This window comes from Bos indicus x Bos taurus, chromosome 19 (genome assembly GCF_003369695.1).
Source record: "Bos indicus x Bos taurus breed Angus x Brahman F1 hybrid chromosome 19, Bos_hybrid_MaternalHap_v2.0, whole genome shotgun sequence".
Taxonomy (NCBI): Eukaryota; Metazoa; Chordata; class Mammalia; order Artiodactyla; family Bovidae; genus Bos; species Bos indicus x Bos taurus.
The window spans coordinates 49829836-49854564 of NC_040094.1; the positions used below are offsets into that span (position 1 = coordinate 49829836).

General features: G+C 39.6%; 2 protein-coding genes across 3 annotated transcripts in view; one reads left to right on the plus strand and one right to left on the minus strand.

Annotated features, from left to right (window-relative positions):
* Positions 1-9879, plus strand: part of CEP95 (centrosomal protein 95) — a 44902-nt gene extending 35023 nt beyond the window's left edge. Inside the window, exons 18-20 of one of the 2 annotated variants that reach the window (XM_027517699.1) lie at positions 891-1037; positions 1284-1355; positions 7755-9879. In XM_027517699.1, the coding sequence (XP_027373500.1) occupies positions 891-1037; positions 1284-1355; positions 7755-7781 (246 nt within the window). In that variant the 3' untranslated portion in view covers positions 7782-9879. Of the gene's footprint in view, positions 1-890; positions 1038-1283; positions 1356-1614; positions 1943-7754 lie in introns of those variants that run through there. The other variant, XM_027517698.1, reaches the window with a different exon arrangement.
* Positions 8060-24729, minus strand: part of SMURF2 (SMAD specific E3 ubiquitin protein ligase 2) — a 113905-nt gene continuing 97235 nt past the window's right edge. The window contains exons 12-19 of the mRNA XM_027517700.1: positions 24358-24461; positions 22020-22134; positions 20096-20274; positions 19196-19333; positions 15950-16070; positions 13007-13208; positions 11736-11811; positions 8060-11403 (exon numbers count right to left, since the gene is read on the minus strand). Of these exons, the coding sequence (XP_027373501.1) occupies positions 11304-11403; positions 11736-11811; positions 13007-13208; positions 15950-16070; positions 19196-19333; positions 20096-20274; positions 22020-22134; positions 24358-24461 (1035 nt within the window). The 3' untranslated portion in view covers positions 8060-11303. The remainder of the gene's footprint in view (positions 11404-11735; positions 11812-13006; positions 13209-15949; positions 16071-19195; positions 19334-20095; positions 20275-22019; positions 22135-24357; positions 24462-24729) is intronic.

The window sequence follows — 24729 nt, forward strand, 5'->3', positions numbered from 1 at the left end:
TCTTTCCACAGGATACTTGCTATTTCATCCTTATCAAGCTTGTTATTCCAAACTAGCAATATTCATCTCTAGAGTAAAACATTATGGTAATTCTACTTCATGGGACTAAATACTCTGAAGGGAGTCATACTATTATCCTCATTTCTAGAGGATACTTAGGCTTTGAGAGGTTTAATAACTCCACACTAAGGTAATACCACCGACTAATGAATGCATGGCTGTACTTTGGTCAAGAATTCTTACTAATCAGTGGAGGACAAGTGGGCATATCCAAATCCTTTGAACAGCTGTTTATCTGTGGCCTAGATAATAATGACGTGGCCCTCAGCTGTGCACAAGTGGACATGCAGCATTTACTTCTGCTCTGGGGTTATTTACCTGTATATATGGCTGCAGCAAAGAACCTTTGGGACACAGGAAAAGATGCTGAACATCATTAGTCATTGAAGGAATACAAATGAGAACAACAGTGACAAACTCCCACCCATAAAGGTGGCTAAAATAAAGTATTGGCAAGGATGTGGAAGGTGGAACACAGATGCAGAGCTGGTGGGGTTATAAAACGGTGCAACCACTTTGGAATCCAGTCTGGCAGCTCCTCAGAAGGTTAAACATGATCCAGCGCTTTCACCCCTAGGTAACTATACACAGATGTTCCTACTGTAACAGCCCTATTTATAACAGACAAAAAGAGGAAACACTACCAGTGTCCATCAGCTGGTGAATTAACAAAATGTGATATCCATATAGTAGAGTATTAAAGTATTATTTGCTAATATTTCCAAAAAAAACTCTGTGAAATACAGTCAGTATGCATACCTCTAGTTGGGCAAAATTTTATTCCTCCATGAAAACTCCGCATAACTTTTTCTGACTTAAATAATTAACAGATATTTAAGAAACTGTTTGAAGAAGGTTTACAAATTCAAAAGCAAAGGTTACGAGACCTAAGAAACTATGCCAAAGAAAAGCGAGATGAACAAAAGAAACAGCACCAGAATGAACTGGACTCAATGGAGAACTACTATAAAGACCAGGTGGGCTCACCGCTCGTTCACCTTCTGCTGCGCTTGATCTTGACCACCTGCTGTCATGAGTCTGTGTTAATTCAGAACTTGTCGCTACACAGGTTAGACTGGCTGAAATTTAGAATTAGCTAGTGCTTGACCACAGTGTAGAATCTGTATTGCTGATTAGCATTAAAGATTTTAAGCCTGTGAACGTTAATTGTTATATTTGGACTACAAATACAAGGTTTGGTTTTTTTTCTTCCCTGTAAACAGTTTTCATTGCTGGCAGAAGCCATATCACAGGAACGTCAAGAGCTCAAAGCCAGAGAGAAATCACAGGCCCAGGTAATAATTAACAAGATAGAAATCATTTATTTACATTTTTAAGAAATAGAAGTGGAGAGGATACTAGTAAGATCTATCAACGATTCAAAACCTGTATTCTGTGATTTTAACTTTACCTGTTCAAATCTCTGTGAGAGCTGCTGCTAAATTATTAAAATTACTGCAGAAGCTTAATGAGTAGGAAAGTAGAGAGGGAATAAAAATAGATGAGGGCCTGGATCGTGTTGTGACTAGCAAGATGACATGAATTCTCTTTTAGATGTTATATAAGGTGAAGAGGGAGCTGAGATCTAAGATGGAGAAGGAAATTCAACAACTGCAGTACATGATAACACAGGGCGACGACGACGCTTTTTTCCGGGAATTGGAAGCTGAGCGCTTCAAATGTCGGCTTCATTTGGCCTCCTTTCAGTACAGTAAAAATCCCTTCCTATGATGCCAGGCTTCCTCAGTGTGGACTTCACCAGGGCAGAGCTAGAACTGAGCCAGTAAAATAATCTAAACCAGAAGAATCATTTCTGAATGACTTTTGACTAGTACTCTTTATGAAATAACTTTTAAAATAAATACTGTTTTCTTAAAGTTTACTGCTTTGAATTTGACTTAAAACTTTAAAAGAGGTGCATGAAAGCAATTAACAGGCCTCAATTGAGTAGCCAGCTCCTGAAGCCTGTTGCTTTAGATCAACAAAAACAGCACTTGAGGACCAAAAAAAAAGATCTCTAATTCAGAAAAGAGCTAAAGTGTGGGCTTATCATTAGAGGTGGGTCTTAGGGTTAAACCTTAAAAATACAATGGTTAAGTCTGTAACTTTGTCATATGGAGGCTGGGAGATGAGAATTATGCATTATGGCGTCTGTCATTTGGGAGGGGTGACAGGTGTAAGATCATCCATCTGTGTTCAAAAGAGCACTCGTGATTGCAGGTGGGAAGGAGTACACCAACCCTGTTCTGGGGAGAGCAGAGGAGGAAGAAGGAAAACTCGCTCAGAGTGATGTCCTTCCTGAATAGGAGGGCTTCCGTAAAGGCCAGGAGGGGCAGGGGGACCTCAGAGCAGTTGAGGAAATGGGAACTTTGCTAATCAAAGCCAGAGAATGGCAGAGGGCACCAGAAAAGGACTGGGAGGGAGAAGAGAGGCTCCCATTAGGGTGTATAGAGAGGAATATATGGACAAGGATGGAGGCCCAGGGAGGCCAGCTGGCCATGATAGGGTGGATCTGCTTACCTTGGAGAGAAGAGTAGCAGCTGAACCCAATGCTCTGGTCCCACGTGCTGCCCTTTTGGAATGACAGCTGACAGGGTGGGGGCTCTAGGCAGGCAGGAGTTCCCTGGATAGCCAAATTCAGAGCATCATGAGGACAGACATGCAGGGAGCTGCAATATATATATTGTGACAGTTAGTGCAGGTGAATGGACAGGATGCGGGAAATGCACAAGAGCCAGAACATAAGTTCTAAAACTGTTAGAGAAAAATAACATCTAGCTAGATATACATGCTATATCCTTAAATAAAATGAGCAAATCTTTCAAACGCTGTGGTATGAGTGGGTATAATGCAGTGTAGTCAATACAGCATAGACAGAGGGTGGCCTCTATGGCTCAGTCAGTCAAACATCCACCTGCAGAGCAGGAGACTGTCTGCAATGCAGAAGTTCGATCCCTGGATCAGCAAGATCCCCTGGAGAAGGAAATGGCAACCCGGTCCAGTATTCTTGGCCTGGGGAATTCCCATGGATAGAGAAACCTAGTGGGCTACACATACTTGTTCATAGGGTTTCAAGAGTCAAAAACACCTTAGCAACAAAACCACCAAGGTCTGGAAGAACAGTCCCCAGGTGTATATTACTAACTCACTGCATAATATACTGTTCGAATTTGTTATACAGGTATCATGCTTGTTTTAATTTTTCTTTTTTCCTTTTAATGCTTTAGGACTCTTAAGTTAGTTCTGCTAGCTCTTTATCAGACTAAGTAACTGGGAATAACAAAAAAGAAGAACAGGTGAGGGAATTTACCAGGAAAGGGATGGGACTGCTAAGCAAAGGTCAAACAATAGGAAGCAAAAGATGCCAGTGCATTTTTGAAAAGTAGAATGCAAATTTATGAAGCGGTAACTTTACTCAGTGGAAGGTCTTGCTATCCAAGTACCTGTGGAGAGGGGATTATATGTGAAGCCGGTTTGCCCAGAACCACCCAGGGAAAGCTTATGATCACACATTTGAAAAGTGACTTGCTGCTAAGTTGCTTCAGTCATGTCCGACTCTGTGCGACCCCATAGACGGCAGCCCACCAGGCTTCCCCATCCCTGGGATTCTCCAGGCAAGAACACTGGAGTGGGTTGCCATTTCCTTCTCCAATGCATGAAAGTGAAAAGTGAAAGTGAAGTCGCTCAGTCGTGTCCGACTCTAGTGACCCCATGGACTGCAGCCCTCCAGGCTCCTCCGTCCATGGGATTTTCCAGGCAAAAGTACTGGAGTGGGGTGCCATTGCCTTCTCCGGAAAAGTGACTCAGAACTATAATTTAACTATAACTGTATGGGGGTGGGGGAGGAGGTGTTACAGAATGAGGTGGTTTGTGTGAGAACTAAATCTATAAATATCCTCCTCCTTCATTCCCTCTGCCCCCCACCCAAATCAAACTGTCTAAAAGTAATGAAGAGCACTATTAACCACATCGTCTGGAAATGTGGAAATACCAGAAGAGCTGACAGAAGGTTTAGGAGTAGCAGCTTCTGGAAAGTAAGATGGGTTTGGGGAAACAGGTGATGAAGAGTCTCTCCTCTTTTAATGAGATACAATTGATACATATCTTAAATTTATACGATACCTTAAATTTATACAATTTCATATATCAATGATTTGATAAATGTACATATTGTGAAATGATTACAAGTGTAGTTAAAATCTGTTACCTCAGATTTTTTTTAAACTGGTAATGAGAATTTTTTTTTAATAACTGTGTATGTTTAGCTTTATATGTGGGACACTGGAGAATTAGCTGCCTCTCCTATAAAATGTAGAAAGGAAAAGAAAACCTCTAAGTAAGGCAGGAGGATAGAGCCTTTAGTGAAAGAACTAAGGGTGTCGGGGGAATTTATTCACAATAGAAAGAAGTAGCACATTGAAAACAGGGAGAGTCTGCAACAGGAGAATGAGATAGGCAGGGCCGACAGAAGACGGCGATCATTAAGAGAAATGGCATAAACAGAAGGAATTCCAAAATTGGGGTTTAGGCTGCAGCTTACAGAGTGATCTATTAGATTAAATCTAGACATGCTGAAAACGTTGAATGGAATTTCAGACTACTCAAACTCTAACTTAGAATTTGATGGACATGGCCAGTTTCTTCTTAGCTTAAAAAATACACTAAATTTGAACTGCCTTTAAAACTCTGCTCTCTGAAGAACAAAGCTGGCGGCATCAGGCTCCCTGACATCAAACCATATTACAAAGCTGCAGTACTGAAAACAATATGGTATTGGCATAAAGGCACATAAATTAATGGGACAGAATTAGCCCCAAACAATCCCATGGGCCCAGGAGCCTGGCGGGCTACAGAGAAGAGTCAGACACAACTTAGCAACTACACCACCACCACCATATAAAATCAATTCAGTAACAAGTGAGCCAAGAATATACAATGGGAAAGGATATTCTCTTCAATAAATAATGTTGGGAAAACTGAACAGCCACATGCAAAGAATGATGCTAGGCCGCTGTTTTAACTATACACAAATAGTTAACTCAGAATGGATTAAGACTGGTAAGACCTGGAATCATAGAAGAAAAAGGCAGTGAACTCGCTGACATCGGTCTTGGCAATGATCTTTTTCCCTTTTTGGATTTGACACCAAAAGCACAAGTGAGACTAAATCAAACTGAAAAGCTTTTGCACAGCACAGAAAACCGTCAAAAAAATGAAAAGGCAACCACCCAATGGGGGACATATCTGCAAATCAGACATCTGATAAGGGGTTAATATCCAAAGTACCTAAAGCACTCACACAACTCAGCAGCAAACAGTCTGGTTATAAGATAGGCAGAGGAATTGAATAGATAATTTTTTCCCAAAGATACCTGAGGGTCAACAGGTTCATGAACAGGTGCTCAGCATCACTGATCACCAAGGAAATGCAAGTCAAAACCACAATGAGATATCATCTCATAACTTTGCTGCCAAAAAATTAGTTTTGGTGACTGTGTAGAGAAAAAGGAACCTTGGTGCACTGTTGGTGGGGATGTAAACCGGTGCAGCCACTATGGAGGTTCCTCAAGAAATTAAAATCAGAACTACCATATGACTCAGCAGTTTCACTTCTAGTTATTTATTTGAAGAAAATGAAAACACTGACTGGAAAAGATTATCTGCACCCCCACGTTCAACTGAAGCAATAGCCAAAATACAGAAACAACCTACGTGTCCATCGATGGATGAATGGATAGAGAAAATGTACATATATACACACACTGAAATACTCAGCTTAAAAAAAAAAGGAAATCCTGTCATTCACAACATCATTAGCCTTGAGGGCATTATGCTAAGTAAAATAAGAGACAAATATCATCTGATCTCACTTATGTGTCAATTTAAAACAAAAACAAACCCTTGTCACCCTTCAAAACTGAGCTTGTAGATTCAAACTGGGGGTTGTCAGATGGGGAAAGGAAAAAATGGGTGAAGGTTGGCCAAAAGGTATAAACTTTAAGTTATAAGGGCTTCCCTTGTGGCTCAGCTGGTAAAGAATCCACCTGCAATGTGGGAGACCTGGGTTCGATCCCTCAGTTGGGAAGATCCCCTGGAGAAGGGAATGGCTACCCACTCCAGTATCGTGGCCTGGAGAATTCCAGACTGTGTAGTCGATGAGGTCTCAAAGAGTCAGACACGACTGAGCGACTTTCACTTATAAAATAGGTCATAGGGATGTAATGTACAGTATGGTGACTAGGTACTATAATGTATTGCATATTGGAAGGCTGCTAAGGGATCTTAAAAATTCTCATCACAAGGAAAAAAAAATTTGTGACTGTGGTGATGGATCTTAAGACTGTGACCATTTCACAATATAGACAGATAGCGAATCATGTACACGTGAAATGAATATAATCTGTGTCAACTGTACCTGAATTAAAAAGCAGAACTTTGTCCTTCTGTCTTGAGGGCTCTCCACTGTCACCGTCTTTGGGAAGAGTGAGTGGTCTCAAGGTTTGAGTGTGACATGCTCTCCATCTCAAGTCTTCTGGGCGAGCGAAGTCTTCATGAATGCTTAGATCAGCAGGAGGAAAACCCACCCCTCAGGGTGCTACAGTTGTCTCTCCACTTCCTTTGCTTATAAAACACTTAATCTCTTACAGTCTGACTACAGCTCAGACTGTTTTGATAACCTAGATAAATCCCAGCCCAAACATCCACAAAAGGTATGCTAGAATCTGAGATGTCATGGGCAAAGGGAGTAGGGGAACAATACCAACTTTTAAAAACCAAAAGGGATTTGAAGCCTTGCTGAGGTGAGGTCATTAACGTCATGTTCCCATCATGACTGACTGACTGATTTGCTGCACACACTCTTGAGTTCTGAGCACCTCGGTTTGCACTGTAGCTTCAGAGACAGACACTAGGAACACTTGTTTGGAAGTTCCGTTTTTTTAACCACCATCCAGAGCTGTGTCCCTAAAGCTGGTGCAGAGCCGGACATGTGGTAGGAGCGTGAGAGGTGCTTGCTGAATGGACAGCGAGCCACGTTTAAGGTACATACCTTTTAATGAAATGTAACTTGAAAATCTGACTTGTCTAGTTTGCTGAGAATATTATTATGGGCCTTTAAGCCTTTTTCTGTGTAATTACCTCTGCTCCATTCTGTTGTGCATATCCTACCAAAAGCATTCGGGATATAAAGTACAAATAAATGCAGTGGGTGGTGCTGAGGTTAACCTTCATTGTAATAAAAAGACAAACCTTTCAGGTCACCACAGGGCAGGAAAACGTCACGTATTACTCAAACTTTCAGGTAATTTATAGATGATACTACTACTAAAATCCTTAATGTACTAAAAAGTATATATAAATTTTAGATCATAACAAGTAAACTGGCAATGTGAGGCAAAGCAAAAACAGATACATTTCAAAAGGATGTAAAAATGGACCCCATGCCCACTCTGGGAACTTTAATACAGGACTGCTTCCACTGCACCACCACCCCCTCGCCCCGCCAAGACATGCCTCTCTGCGTGGCCTATGCTGAGGAGAGGCTTACACAGACTGTTGTGGATGAAAAAACATCCAGTTCTCTGTCCACCCATGTAGATAGCTAGACTTTAATTCACTACGTTTATAGAACTGTGAATTATGGCCCTTAAAGCCATGGCTCTTTGGGAAAATGTAACTGATTTCTGCTTTTCGAGGATTTTACCGCTCAAGGAAGCAAATGAGGCCCCGGTCGTAGCTCTGCCCTCCAGAGCCTGGAAAGCTGTTACTGGCCACACTGACCACTGAGGCTGCGCCACCGCAGGAGAAAATGAGCAGCTTCCCTGCCAGACCTGACACAGAAGGGTCCCGAGCCCTCATGACAAAGACGTCAACTCAGGAAGGCCCGTGGATCTTCTTAAACTTCACATTTTATGGTCTGTATGTAGTCACTCTCGATAGAGCCAAAGTTCTTAAAAACAATTCATTATAAACTCAATATTCTTTAAAAACTTTGATGCTGTGACAGTGCAAACAGCATTCATTTATTGCTCAACTTCGGCATGGACACATACATAGTTAATTTTTAAAAACCATTTATACAGATGTTATTGATAAAGCTCATGTAACAACTGAGTGAAAATACAAAGAATATCAAAGCTAAAACACTCTGTAATAAATACACATACAATGAAAATGATAAAACTTTGTTTTTAAAGTCAGTTTGAGAGAAGAATATTACAATAAGTGAACTAATTACATCTAGAAACAGAACAACTCAGCATTTGGTACAACCATCATTCTAACGTAAGTACATTAAATACCACAAACGGCAGCCATTGACTGCTGCAGCCTGAAGACAAGCAGGAGGAGCTGCTCTAGCAAACTGTCAGGACGTCTGGGACAAGCTCAGACTCCCATCAATGCAGCCAGCTCAACGCACCGGAAGTTCAAGCCAACTTAGTGTTATAAAATAAAGCAAATTACACTGTATTTAAAAGAAGGGAAACTTGTGCTCTGGACTGTAATTACAAGGGAAAAATAAAAGACTTGATTAAAAATAAAACCCATTCAGGGCAACAAACTATGTGCAAAAACAAAATGTACACTATACACAGCACTATTTAAAAACTCTTTACAACCAAAGAAGTAAGACCCTCTGAAACAAACTCACCTCTGTACTGCATATGTGCTCTACAAAGTAACCACTGTTCATAATTAAGCATTCATGATGCAGAGGCAATGTATGGAAACACGACATCACGTTCTGGAATAACACAACTAGAGGAAGGATTAGGAAAAACCCAGCTAAGAGGGACATGTGGAAATAAATATTCACATTAAACATGAGGTGCAAGTCCAAGGTTCAGTGATTCGGTGGGGGTTTTGTTTGCTTAGCACCTGTTTAGAAGTAAGCAGGTAACGTGACTTTGAGAATGAAATCTAATCATGTTTTTATAAATTATGTTGGTGATACCATAGACTGTAAGGGAGGGGAGTTTGTTTCTTTTAAAGCTCTATTAAGTCATAAAGTTAAAAAGGCACTCAAAAAGCGATGGTATTTGCCTGCTCAATTTTGAGAGTAGCATTTCATTAGTACTTCATCTGTCAGTTACAGTTTCTCTGAAGTGTTCATCATGCACTCACTTTTACTGAAAGATAATAGGCACAATTGCACTGCGCAGTGCTTTAATTTAAAAGATGGACCTGCAACCAATAAGGTATTATTGTGAAAGCCGAAAACTACTGATAATCAAACAGGGCATTTCAAGATGTTCTCCGGTACAACTAAGAATGCAGTAAGAAAACAAAGCAGGAAGAAACAGCTCAGCATAAGCGCATCGCCCACTACACAGTTACGACTAAACCAGATTGCGTGTGGCTGTCGAATCCGGCTGAATGAAATAAATACATAGAAGCTGCAGGAGTAGTTCTCAACTTTTTTTTAAGCAGCAAGTTTTCCACCTCTTGTATTCTACCCATCCCCCCACCCCTCCTAGTCTCTGAAACCTTATGTGAAATTCCTATATATATATATATATATATATATAAAAGAAAAATCAGAGCTGTTCTGGGTAAAAGGGGGTGGGGAGTTCGAGGCCTCTGCTCAAATACCAACTTGGCCTTTCTCCGCCCTCTCTTTGTCCCTCCTCTCTTAACCATGACTTCTGAGGCACCTCTGAGGAAGCCCTTGTCTCCAAGAACACAGGCTGAGACCAGTCCATCAAATCAAAGAACACAAAGGGCTGATTCACTTGATAATTAAGCTGCAAAATTTAAACAAAGCTGTCATCAAAATTTGCTATGCTTGATTTTACATCAATGTAAAAAATAAAAAAAATAGTGCAGATTTCTGACGGCTGAATTTAAAAAACCACTCACGACTTCAGATTTTTCCAGGCTCTCACTCCAGAATTCTGGTTGCCCTCTGGATCATGCAACATGCCACGCACCTTGAAAGCTGAGTCTGGATGTTTCAAAATCAAATGCTCATCTTCAACACCAAGGGAACCAAGATTCCCTTACCTCCAAAATTACTCTTCAGACTGACTGTATGAGAGTTAGAACCACTTTTTGTTTTTTGTTTTTAGTAATGACATCTCCTGCCCCACCACCCCCACTTCATTTTGTTAGGTAAAAGAGTTTTCTAAGCTTTGCTAAATAATCTTTCGAGCAGAGTTTTTCCTTTTTCATAATTTTAACTGATTAAGATATGAGCAGCTAAACAGATTCAGGATGGTTTACTTGATAGAAACTTACCATAATTAAAATATAATATGAATTAGGTGCACTTGTCATAGGAGACTTTGGTTTACAGAAATAGTATATATATATATATATCAAAGATAAGCTGACCCAGTAACAGAATGAAAATCCCATCTCATCCATGTGATCTGAGTAGCTATAAAAATGCAGTATTTCCATTTAAGATGCAAAGTAAATCCAAAATACCTGATCATACTCATTCAAGATAAAAAATTAAGGTTTCTGTTTTAAAGTCTCTTAAAGAACAGGGAGCCCCTGAATGCATCATTTTATTGTAGCAAATAAGCTACTAAGTTCAGACTAAATGGTTGCATTAGGAACTTGACAACCAAAATTATATAGCTGTATTCCAGAGAATTCGTGCTTGAAAAATATAAAAAAGACTCAATTAGGCTAGGTTGAAACATATAATGCTTCTAAAATATAATGCTTTGCTATAGAAAAATGCAATTAAACGTGTAAATGGCTTAATTTTTTTTAAAGATTCTTTTGTAGCCAATTGTTTACAAAGGTAGAATAATTCAAAATAATTTTATTTTATTTTATTTTTTACAAAGAGCAAGTACAGGAGCTGTTCAAAATCATGTATTCAAAATGAAATGTGACTTGTACCGACTGCTGAAGTTGTCTTGATGTTTGATAGACTTGAAATCTGTGAAGTGATTTGAATAGATTACCTTTTATAAAAATAGTAGTAGTCTTTAAGTGTAGAATACTGCCTAACTCTGGAAATGTAGGAAAAGTCAGCATTCTTTAGGTTCAAGATATTAATTTTAAATAGCAGCTGAATGTGGCCTCATGGCAAAGCACAAAGACCTCTTTTTTTTCCTTGAAAAGGAATTTCAAAATTGTCCTTCCCCTCACAGTGTCCTAAAATGTTTTAAAGGGGGGTTGGGGGGGGGGGCGCTTTCCTGTATTTCAGCATTTCTTGAAACTCTGCTGAAAGGAGGCTGTCTGTCCCTCAGGCTATAAATAGAGTCCTGGGTAAATCCTTGAAGTTGTCATTCCACAGCAAATCCACACGTTTCTTCGATGGCTGTTAGCAGCTTTTCATATAACTTTTCATAGCTTTCATAGGGCGGAATGTCTATTCGATTGAAGCTGTAAATAAGCAAATCACAGTTCATTCAAAACAGGGCAACTGACTGCCAAGTGTGTATTAGTTTACACTAAACTAATACAGCCGTATCACTCTGTGTCACATAGAAAACTACAAGAAAGAGGCTACATTCCTCTCAAGTTGCGATTTACTTGAAAACCTCCCAAAGGGATTTTCCTACCCATTTTTGGATAATCTTAATCCACTTAAAAGGAATGATAAGCAACTCTTTTAAGGGTCCAATCAGTAAAAAGAACAAATAAAACGTCAAATCTGTTTGAAACTAACACCTATATACCTGGCATGAGGGAAAAAAGCTACTGAAGTAACTCACCAAGTGTGGGCTTTGGGCAGGTTGTTAGTGCAAGCATCGATCTGGTGTATGGTGAAAAGCCGTGGACCTGCGGCACCTGCAGAGGGAGCCAATGTGGGTCAGATCACTGCGGGCACATGTGTCAGTCTTCAAAATCTCAGAATAAAACTGGTACATAAAACCACAGGGTCTAGGGCTAAGGGAGGACTGGTGACTCCACACAGCTGCCAAAAGGCCCCCGGAAAGAACCTGGGTTTTTAAAAGCTGGAACCTGCCTTGGATAACAAGCTGATTCCTTGATCTGCTAGCCTTTCGATTTAAGAAAAAGTTCAGGATTGAAACCTTTTGCCAACTTCTACCTTCTATGGACAATCATTGTCCCAAAGGGGCAAATCTAAGATCCAGCACATATTCAAAAAGATGACAGCCTAATGCAAATTTAGGTTTCACTCCTCAGACTTCACACAGAGCAAAAGATCAGCAGTCTAGAGAATAAAGAGTTTGCAGAAATACAACTTCACTTCATGCACCTGGGCAGTCTGCTGGTAACGAGTTCTCCATACAGGGAATGCAGACACGACTCAAGTCTGTTTTCCCCCACAGAATTCTGACATACAGACTGTACGCAGCTCTGTGGAGTCATGTACCAGTCTTGCTTCCCACACCCTCAGTCACCAGCAGCAGCAGCAGTTTTAAAAATGAAGAGCTTCAGAGGTAAAGGAACACTGCCACCCAGTGAAGCACCACGATCACTAGCAATACCCCAACTCATCCCCCACCTGAACAGCTCTTCCATGGAAAACAATTCTTAAAAATGGAATATGGCTGTGAGATGGTCTGATGCCATGCATTAACTACAAGTGCTCTGATCAGACAAATGGCTTCCACGACTCATGCTGCCTCTATTAAAAGATTAAAAAAGCAGAGGGGAGAGGCCTCCCAAGTGGGTAAACACTTGCCAGGCTGAGATGTGAACATGTAAGCAGACAGACTTCCCTAGAGGAATGGGCAGCAACATTTTAAAGCAAGGTGTCCAGAAAGGCAGAGCATCAGCACACACGCCCCTGACATGCGGCACTCACTACAACCACAGAGAACCCAGCGGGAAAGGCTCTTGGGAGGGAACAAAGGAAGGAGAAGAAGGTATCAAGACACGAGAGTTACAGATAAGAACCAGAGTGAAAAGAGAATCTGTTTATAAGCACATGTGTACACCATCTGCATACACCAAATACTAACCCCCTGCCCCTGACAACGAGATGCCAGATCCTCTGTGCCTCCCTCTCTCCTACCTTGTAAAGCCTTGAAGCCCTGCAGAGGCACTCGGGATGAGCCGGTCACAAACTGAAGCAACCGTGCTCGTCGCTCTTCATCAAAGAACTCCACAGCCTTCCAGAACCACTTGACAACATTGCTGTCTGGAGTACAGTGTTTTAACCGGGTGTTTACCTTCCAGTCATTAACATCTATCTTTCCAAGTCCACAAATAATGAGCTGTTAAAATATTGCACAAATAATGAGCCAATGGAAACCCAAGTCAGGCCAAAAATTCCTTAAAATGGAACTTTAGATTTGCAATGTTCGCTTTCAAACGGTGTCCTTAATCGAGGGTAGACGTCAGAACCGTCCAGAAAGTTTTTCAGAATATACACACTAGGTTCTGTGCTCATATTTTAATTCTATGAATCTGGGGTGAATTAGGATCGGTATTTTTTAAAAGCTCCATGAGTACCTACACACTGCAGGTTCCCTACCCAGGATCTGAGAACCACAGTGACGGACATGACAAGATGAGAAGTTCCATCATCTCACAGTAGAATTCTAAAAAAAATGTTAATGAAACTAGATTCAGAGTAAATACAGTTTACATATGCCTTCCTTAAGACCTGTATCTACTATTCCAATTTCAACATTTATTAGCTTTGGAATTCTGGGCAGTTCAGCTCACTTCCCTTGGCCACAGTTTCCCCTGCAGTAATAAGGCAGTCATATCTGTTTCATTATATCCTGTGAAAGCAGCCAACAGTGCATGGGCATTCAAGAAACTGCGCTGAGTAAGTGGCACTGTCTGCTTAAAGCGGGACCAAAGGACAAATACGTGAGTGCGCTACTACAGAGCTCCACTGGCACTCTGCTGCAGGCTCAGTACAAATGATGTATCAAAATCACTTTGATACTATTAATACTCACACCTCCTTAGGGTCCAAGACAGTCATTTTACTAACCTGTGAATAACACTGACTTATGATAATGTGTAGTACAGAACATAATTCAACCTGAAAATTCCACAGTTTATAATTAATTATAATAACCCAGTATAACACTAAAATAAATTATATATATATATTTCTTATGAAAAGCTTAATTTCATTAGCAGTAGAAATTATATAATAAACCCTAACATTATTGAATAAAATCTGCAACAAAGCTTCTACAGGGTTCTGAAAAATACTGAATCACAGCTACATGAACAGGTAAGTGGTTATCCAAATAGAATTACAGAAGTACGTATAATACTGAAGATACCTCTCAAAATTCCTTTCTTCAGAGGAGTGGTAACTTTAAGGCCAAATTCCTTATTTATTATATGAACAGAAAAAAATGCATCATATTTCAACTTTATTGTCATTCCTGCTGTGTTTTATTCCTCCTACTTCCTTCTGGTCATTTCACTATTGAATAGTTCAGTCACAAAAAGAATGGGAATGGTATTGAGTCAAACCAATCTTTTTAGGTTTGTCTAACAGACTGTTAACAGATTTAGTTAGGACACTGAGGTTAAAATCATGTTTTAAATTATGTATAGACTTCCAATATTTATGCTATCTCTAGGCACTAATTAAATTTTGGGACCTCGGGTAGAATAAAATCTCATTACTTTCCAAAGCAGTTCAGTAGCAATTCAGATGTATTTGTTAAAGGTCTTAATTATAAAACCAAACCTAAGGTGCTTTAAGGACTAGCTTTAAAATAAAACAATGATTCAGTTCAGTTCAGTTGCTCAGTTGTGTCCGACTCTTTGCGACCCCATGAATCGCAGCATGCCAGGCCTCCCTGTCCATCACCAACTCCTGGAGTTCACTCAGGATCACATCCATCGAGTTGGTGATGCCATCCAGCCATCTCATCCTCTGTCGTCCCCTTCTCCTCCTGCCCCCAATCCCTCCCAGCATCAGAATCTTTTCCAATGAGTCAGCTCTTCGCATGAGGTGGCCAAAGTACTGGAGTTTCGGCTTCAGCATCATTCCCTCCAAAGAAATCCCAGGGCTGATCTCCTTCAGAATGGACTGGTTGGATCTCCTTGCAGTCCAAGGGACTCTCAAGAGTCTTCTCCAACACCACAGTTCAAAAGTATCAATTCTTCAGCGCTCAGCCTTCTTCACAGTCCAACTCTCACATCCATACATGACCACAGGAAAAACCATAGCCTTGACTAGATGGACCTTTGTTGGCAAAGTAATGTCTCTGCTTTTGAATATGCTATCTAGGTTGGTCATAACTTTCCTTCCAAGGTGTAAGCGTCTTTTAATTTCATGGCTGTAGTCACCATCTGCAGTGACTTTGGACTGGTTATTAAAGTCTGTATTAGTAACAAAAATTTGCGAAGAGACTGAAGATGTTTAGATAGTGTGGAAAGTCACTCTGTCATGTCCAATTCTTTGCAACCCCATGAACTGTAGTCCATGGAATTCTCCAGGCCAGAATACTGGAGTGGTTGGGCTTTCCCTTCTCCAGGGGATCTTCCCAAGCCAGGGATCGAACCTAGGTCTCCTGCATTGCAGGTGGGTTCTTGTTTAGATGGAGACGATCCTAAATGTTTCCTCTAGGTTTTTGTCTATCAAATGCTTTCTTGTAAAGCTTAATGTAAATCCAATTGGGTCTAGGTTTTTATTCCAAATAAACTGCAATATGGCGGAGACCAATTGATAAAGTTTCACTTAACTAAATCAAGAGCCATTTAATTAAAGAATGGGAAGTAACACTGTAAGAATATACACAAAACCTGTTAAAAGGAAGAATGGATAATATGGAAAAATAGAGGATAGTCACAATAGAAGAGAGACTACTTGCAGAATTTCCAAAACATGAAAGGCTTTTCCTATGAGTTAGAATTCTCACAGCAACACACAGAAAAACTTCAAAAGCACCAGAAATACAACTCCTCTAAAACTAAGTAACAGAAACTTCTCAACCTTGCTTTGTTATACTAGATGATATGACATTCATACACTGACCTCTAACTCCTTCTCATCAAATGTCTTCAGCAGATGCTGTGGAATTACTTCATTAAATCCTTTCTGCAGGGCCAGGAATTGCGCCTCAATGCCTCGTAAAAATCTCCAGTTCACGTAAAGCCTGGAAACATTGGGCAGGGGTTTTGTATGATCAAATATATTCAGATTTGGTAATTACTATGAATATCTAGTACATTAGCAACACTGCACTTTACAAGTGTGTAGCGTTAAGAATTTAGTCTAAGATCTAAGAATCTCAGATTACTGAAGGTAGATGGATCCTCAGTAGTGAGGCAGTTCAGTATAAATTATAAGCAGTATAAATTAAAAAGCAGTAACCTTCCACTAACAAAAGCAGCATCACTACAGCAACTCTTCACTTCAGAAAAACTCCTATTAAACTGGAAGTTGGCTGGAGAGCAGATGGGTCTGAAGTTAAAATCTAAGTGAAACGATTTTCTCAGCTTCTAGCATGCATGCCAATAACCAGAAAAAAGAGCCCATTCAACCGAAAATGACTTTTTCTGATTTCACTTGAAAATACAATCTGAACATGTCGGGTGTTTTCTTTATTATTTTGTGGGTTGTATATGGGGGAAGGGAAGGTGAAGAGAATCCCCATATCCAAAATGAGAAGAAACAGTAAAAGCCACTGCTGCTGCTGCTGAGTCGCTTCAGTCATGTCCGACTCTGTGCGACCCCATAGACGGCAGCCCACCAGGCTCCCCCGTCCCTGAGATTCTCCAGGCAAGGACACGAGTGGGTTGCCACTTCCTTCTCCAAAAGCCACTAGCAAGCACTTTTTGACTACTTGTTTTTCCCTTAGGCTTTAAAAGCCCTGGAAGATGTAATTTTAGCAACAAAAAGTACACAAAACTACATCTCATGTGTAGCTCTACTTACGTCTTTGTTTGGACTTAGACTTTCTATATGAATTGCTTTTTTTTTTTTTTATCTATCTTCCCAGGAAAACTTAACTCACAAACCTCAGAACTACTCACACTCCCAATTTGTCAGTATCTCCTTTCCCAAACTTGGGAGAAATAATTCTCTAAGAAATAAGTTACTTAATATTAACTGTATCCCTTGGGGTACCTCATTTTTGTTTAAGGGCACATCAAAACTGCATACCTGTAAAAAGTTTTTCTTTGTAATTTTTAAAATTTCAAAACTATCTGGTAAGGGATAATCACTGGTAGTCGTGTCAGACTCTTGCCACCCGCTGGACTGCAGCCTGCCAGGTTCCTCTGTACATGAGATTCCCCAGGCTTCCTTCTCCAGGGGATCTTCCTGACCCAGAGATTGAACCCATGTCTCCTGCACTGCAGGTAGATTCTTTACCACTGAGCCATCTGGGAAGCCCCAAGAAACAGTTACTGTGTGCTGTAAACATGACTGAATCCTGGAAAGTGAGCAGTCTACTCCAGATCCTGGAAGTGACACACTACTGAACCTCAGGAAATTCCCATTCACTCTTCTTTTATTATTTTATTTTTTAATTGTTATATATGTGTGTGTGTGTGTGGGTGGGTGGGTGTTTTGCGGGGGGTGGGGGCCACACTGCTTGACATGTGTAATCTTAGTTCCCCATCCAGAGATCAAACTTCAAACACATGCCCCCTGCCGTGGAAGCATGGAGTTCTAACCACTGGACCGTGGGGAAGCTCCTCATTAAGTTACAAATGTAATATGTTTGTTATTAAAAGGAAAATCGTAGTTAAAAAAACAAACATTAAATGTGGAGACAGAGTAAAACCCGCAAGTCCACTCTCTACCCTCTTTCGCAAGTCCACTCTCTACCCTCTTTCGTCTCTACTTCCAGGCCTATCCCTTCCACTCCCCCACCCTAGGCAACATTTTATTGGGTGAGTGGTCTTCCTGAACATCTTCTGTATGAGAATAAAACAATACAGACTTTGTTCCAAGACATGCTTTTTAAGTGACAGCTTACGTAGAATCTTTTTAAATAGCCACACAATATTCTGTTTAATATATCTCATCATCCTCTTCTACAAACATTTTGCAGTTTTCAGGGTTTTTTTTGCAAGTAATATTTAAACAGCCCTGTATTTCTTTAATTACAAATGTGTTTCCAAACAATAGATTCCTAAGAATGGAGCTGCATATGCATTTTCATTTTGGCAGCTGTTTTCAAATTGGTCTCCAACAAAGCTCTACCAGTGTTCACAGGCTATGAGACTGATGGGCCTCATCTGTAAACCAAAACATTTCAGCCAGTAAGACCTGAGGACATATTCTGTGCAAAAAAGTACAGCAAGCACACTTCTGTGTACATATGGTGAAGTTCAAACTCCTAAATTTGATTATCATTACATACCATGAGCCAAATGATCACACTCAATACTTCTAGATTCCTCAATCAACAGGTGATTTTGTAAAACGTGAACATTTTCTTGATTTTTTTAGTAAGAAATATAGTACTTATATATCTATATTTCTTTAATAAACATTTCTATTTATATATATCACTATATTTCTATTTTCATAAATTATATTTCTATTGAAAACATGTATTTCTTATATAAACCCACATCTTTATTTATAAATAGGATTAAGTCCTAGTAATATAGCACAAAAGTGCTTCTGCACAGCTAGCTGTGGGAGCTACACTACATATGACATGGCAAACCGTGTTTCCTGAAATCAGTGCCTTTGTACAGCCCCTCTTTCAACTGAACCTGGGCTGGTATGCGACTCGCTTTAACCAAGAGAATACAGCAGAGGTGATGTTGGCCAGTTCCAGGCTTAGGCCTTTAAAAGATCCCACAACTCCTCCTCCTGTGCTCTGGGAAACCAGCCACCCGATAAGAAGTCTGGCTATTGTGCTGAAGAGAGAGGCCTCTGACACCACACGGATAACCAAGGAGCCCAGCCAGCAGTGAGAACCAGGTGCCGGATGGTGACCCAGCGTCCAGTCCAGCCAGCCCCCAGCCAGCCAAGCCACCCTAGGTGAAGCATCAGACATGTGAATGAAGCGGCCACCTTAATGTTTCCACCCCAGCTGACACCATGCGGAGGAGCAGTGTGCTATCCCTATTGTCCTCGATCCAAATAACTGACCCACGGGACCATGAGAAGTAATAAAATGGTGGTGGTTTTTAAGCCACTTAATTCTGCAGAAGCCCATTCTGTGGCAGTAACACTACCTAAGCATCACTGTTTTTCTGTACCACCATTCTAGAACATTAAAACAAGTCTCAGGCTTAAGAAGATATAAGTGTTTACCTGACATATTCTTTTTTATTTTCTTCAGTAACAGGGATGCTCTTGCCATTTGGTTTAAGTTCATGCTGAATGATTTCACCATAGGCATTATGTTCGACACAGAAGGTGTGGTCCAAAACACCTGTGGTATCATTCTCGCTAGCAAGGAAGAAAGGGAAAGACACGTGACTAGAAAATCTAAAATTCAGATCTCGGAGATACAGTAATCAGTGAGACACATAAAACTAAGGTAGTTTTACGACATGACCAACACAGGAACATCTGACCCTGTGTTCTTTTTACTAGTTCTTATGCCACCGTTCCTCCTAGTTGGGGGGCAGAAAAGTCAAAGAACTTTAACCTTCATAAACCCTGGGAACATTTTATTGAGTAATGAGGAAGCCCTGGAAAGCTGGGTTTTACACAGGGAAACCTCGGTTCTGTTTGGCTTTCAGGTAAGAAGTTTTACCAGAATCTCGGTAATCCAAGTGACCAACACCTGAGGAGCCCCACTGAGAAAGCTACTTGTCTACCTGGTAAAAATAAGCACGGCCAGTGTATCTTCACAAACAAATAACCTCCCAACAAACAGAACTGACTCTTACAAATATACTTTTTCAAGTATGGTTTCCGCAATCATCATTGAGCAGAAACATCTTATTCACACGTGAAAAATGGAAACAGAACCTGTATCATGTTGAGGAAATCATTAAGTGCTTTTAAAAATACAGTATACTACATTTTCCCCTTTTAAAGTAATAACACTTTTGCTAAAGTTTAGGAATTTGGAAAATACACAAAAGCAGTAGAAAGAGGAAAAGTCTCATATGGTCCCATCATGTTTTATATTTCAAAAAAAGTATATCCATTTTGAAACATGTATCTTTTAAGAGCTCAGATTCTAATGAACAAGATACATACAGTATCCACACTAAACTGTTATGAAGATCTGGATCAACTAACTCCATGTCATCCAAAGTAATGGACTTCCCAAGCAACTGCTTATAGAACGGCAACGTGAAACCACCATCAATATAATGTCCATGAAACACAGCCATTCCCATTATTCGTCCAACAAAGTGGAAGTATGATAAATGTTCCTAAAATTGAAAAGAGTTTATATAAATATTCAAGGTAGATACTATCTAGGGAATTTTTAATATAAATTAAATATGTAAGCAACAGTAATTTTTAAAATAATAAGTATCAACTTATACTCCAATTTGTAACTATTTAAGTGGATAGGTTATCATATCAAAGCTCAATACTCATTAGGGAGAGTTTCTATAGGGCACACTTGAGATACTACACTTTGCTATAAAATATTACACCAGAGTCAACGCCTCTCACAAAGAAAGGGCAGTCACTCTGTAAAATTTATCCTCAGAAATTGAGTCTAGTCCCTCTAGCAGCCTCACTAAATCTCCTGCAGATCCTGTTCTCTCTCCTCCCGTCTCCTGCTGAGCTCCTTATAACCATGGCTCTGTCATGCGGAAAAGCTTTCAGTTCTCTACCGCCCTGTTCTCTTGACCTAACCAGAAACTGAACTTCAAAACATCACAGATTTAAGAGCACAGATTTTATGTCTAACTTGGACTAGAGTCCCGATTCTACCAGTTACTAGCTATGTACACTTGGGCAAACTGCTTAACCTCTGTAGAAATAATTTTCCATTATCTGGAAAAATGAGGGTAATAATAGTATCTAAAAAGGGTCTCTGTGGGTAGTAACATGAGGTGATGAAGCCCAAGGCATTGGACCTGGCATATGGTAAATGCTCAACAAATGTGAGCTATCATTACTACGGTGAATGAGCTGGTCAAGCAGAATCTTCACCTAAAAATCTTCCCTTTAGGAAGAATACCTAGCAAGGAACCTACTATGCCTACCATGTTTAGACAGGTTTGGTCTTCCATGATATATTGTTTTATTACTGTTGGATATTTGTATTTTAAACTTCCTTTACTTCTCTGTTTAACCATCCCTAAGCTCACCTTTAAGCCTCCCTTTTATCTTACAAATGGCACTTTTCTTTTAAAAAAGCAGTACCTGTTCACTACAAAATATTTAGAAAATACAGACAAGGAAAAAAAGCCCATAGTCTTAACACTGAGAGATAACCACTGTAAGTATTACAGTGTGGATCTTTTCAATGTTCTCACATATACGTATGTTTACCAAAGTTGCATCATTCTATTTTTTTATCTTCTTTTCACCTAATATATTATAAATACTATCTTTACATAGCATTATCCATTATCCCACAACATCATTTTAGGGGCTCTATAATATACCCTTGTATGGAAAGATAATAGAAATACTATAAAACCAACAAATTAGTAACAGCTGCTAACACTTGTTGAGTACTTAATAATATGTAATAGGGTTAATCACGTATAGCACTGTGCAGGGTCTCATTTAACAGTCACAACCCTTCTCTCAGGTTCAAATTATATTTTATCATTGAGGCTTAAGTCAATGAAAGTCACAAAGCTAGCTGGTAACAGGACCAGGATATGTTCTCATGTCTAATTCCAGAGTCTAAGCTCTTAACCACGTCATTCTTAATCACGTCATAATTTAATCAACCCCTCTTAGGGACCGAAATGTTATTTCCAGCTGGGGCTACTATAAACAGTGATGCAGAAAACCTCCCTGGGCCCAACTGATGCATACACTCATAATCATTTATCTAAGAAAAATTTTTAAAAGAGGACTTGCCAAGTCCAAGGATGTGACTTCAACAAAGACAGCAAACCTATGTCATAAACTACACTGACATTTAAAGATGAAAAAACACTGTAGGTCATAAGTTAGTTCATATCGTTATAACCACCAATCATACCGGATTAACTGCAGAATCAGGATTGATCTGCAATGTATAGATATCATCTCTTGAATACTGGAAGAGGCCATAATAAGGATTCAGCATTTCATGTGACAAGAGATATAACCACTCCCTAAAAAACAAGATATGCCAAAAGAATTTTTTGTTAATAAATATACTTTTACTAAGATATGCTATTAATGTTAGCAAAGAAGTTTTTAATAAAACAAAATGAAGCACTAACTAGTTATGTAAGATCACTTTAGAAAAGTATACCAATGCATGGAGCTCAGCCCCATGCCCTGTGACAACCTAGAGGGGGGGGACAGAGTAGGGGGGTGGGAGGGAGGTTCAAGAGGAGACGGTACACCTATGGCTGCTTTCTGTGCTGTGTGGCAGAAACCAACACAACACGGTGAAGCAAGCATCCTCCAGTCAAAAATAAAAAATTTAGTTGGAAAAAAAAAAAAAAGAACCAAGCCCCAAAGTAAATGAAAACCCTTGTTTTATTATATTGAACTCATGTCTCACTCAATTTTGGGTACTTTTATGACATTTTAACATCAGCGAATAATAATATCCAGAAGTACCATCAGATGCTGCAGCCCAGTGGTCTGTTACTTTCAACTGCTAAACAAATTTGTGATCCATAATAAATATAAAGTGAAAGGAAGAATATGGTTTTATTTCAAACCCTCCATGTGGTCCCATCCATACCACCCTGATCCTCTCCAATCCTGGCAGTTTTATACTAGTTTATACAATATATAACATGCACACATAACTAATTCATGTATTATTGTTGGTATGGTTTTAGTAAGAAAATTTCACTATCCATTTCCACTATCTGTTCTGTGTAAACCCTAGAATAACCATGATAAACACGAAAGTGGTGAGCAGCTACCAAGGCCTCTGGTGTAAGTGGGACTGAAAGGGCAGGCCAGCACTTTCTGGGGATGTTTCATCCCACTTTTTGGTTTCAAGCATACATCAGTGTTTTTAAAACCTATAATAAACAGTTCTATCACCTTCAACTTATTAAATCATTTACATTTTTCAAAGTATGAAAGACCACTTTTTGTCTTGGTGAGACAGAAATAAAATCACTAGTCTAGAACTTAAGGTGACGTCCGAGTCTCAACTCCTGTCATTCCTCAGCTGGGAAAGGCGTGTAAATGATATACTGTGATATTATGGATTAAACAGGTGAATAATATAATTTTAAGAAATGCAGTGAAACACTATTAAAATAGTTAAAGGAAAACATTTCAAAGTTCTATCATTTGATGGAGTCTAAATCAAATCATTATGCTTAATACTTGAAAAGTCTAGAAATTAAAAAGTGAGATTTACAATAAGCAACCTTCACACCTAATATATCTTGTATATTTTTTTATGCATATATGTGTCTTTTAAAGGCGTCTCTGGTGGTTCAGTGGTAAAGAATCTGCCTGCCAAGCAGGAGACTCAGGTTCAATCCCTGGGTCGGGAGGATCCTCTGGAGAAGGAAATGGCAACCCACTCCAGTATTCTTGTCTGGGAAATCCCCATGGACAGAGCAGCCTGGCGGGCTACAGGCCATGGGGTTGCAAAGAGTTGGACACAACTGAGCATGAGTGCACGGTGATCAATTCTAAAAATCCAAACTAAAGAAGCTATCTATTTCCAAGTAAAAGGGTCACAGAAAAAGTTTACAGGTGAAAACAAGTAATGCCAAATAGCAATTATGGGACCTGGTAGAAACACAAATTTAATTTAGGCTGGATTTAGATTAGGGGAGGCAGAATTATCATGATGGTCCTTAAAATGTTTTAACAAAGAAGTTATAATGTTTCTGCTGCATTTATATATAGTGAATTCTCACACCTGGAAAAAAATACTTGATGTATGAACGCAGCAGAAACATCATATTGAATGTACTGAAATATTCTATGGGGAATTTATGATATACACACATACTTCTAGACACAAACATTCCTTTAACAAGGTTAAAAAGCATGGCAATGAAAGCAAAGGGAAACAGTATTCAGTTTAGAATACATGTCATTAAAATCTCAAGATTGTTCCTGACAATGTAAAGCAGAGGGAAGAGCACGTACTAAAGGAGAGAAACGGACAAAATATCAGGCCTGTAGGCCCTACCAACAGTCCACGTAGGGTTGCAGCTAGTTTTCAGAGAAAGTCTCATTGAAGACATGATCCATTAGGGAGTTCACAAATACTTTACTGGCAGCATCCACTAGGGCATCCTCCGTACTGCAAACACTAGGTACCAATGAGAGGGTTACACCACAGAGAGGATCTGATTTGCAAATATAAGGATCTATATGCCATTTACTGACGAGTATGTCTTTACCTGGCAACCCCTCCATAGTCAAGGCCTTCTTCTCCACGAAATTTTATCATTAATCGCTTCCAGAGATCTTTTGGTCTCATTTTCATGACTTGTCGATATGATTCCTGAAAAAAATGTTTAACATACTATTATTACTAGGTGTTTTTAACCCTTGTTTAAACTCTCCTTTCCATTCCACCTACGAAACATATGTTTATTTAAATAAGGTGGAATGTGTTGAACAGTCAAATCAATGGATCAACTCCAAGTGTTTGGAACCTCATGGAACTTAAAACAGATATAGTTTAATACTACTGAAATCAATTCCTTTGATAAACATTATATTAAAAACCTACTAAATGCAAGACTCCGTATTCAAGTCCCATGAACTAT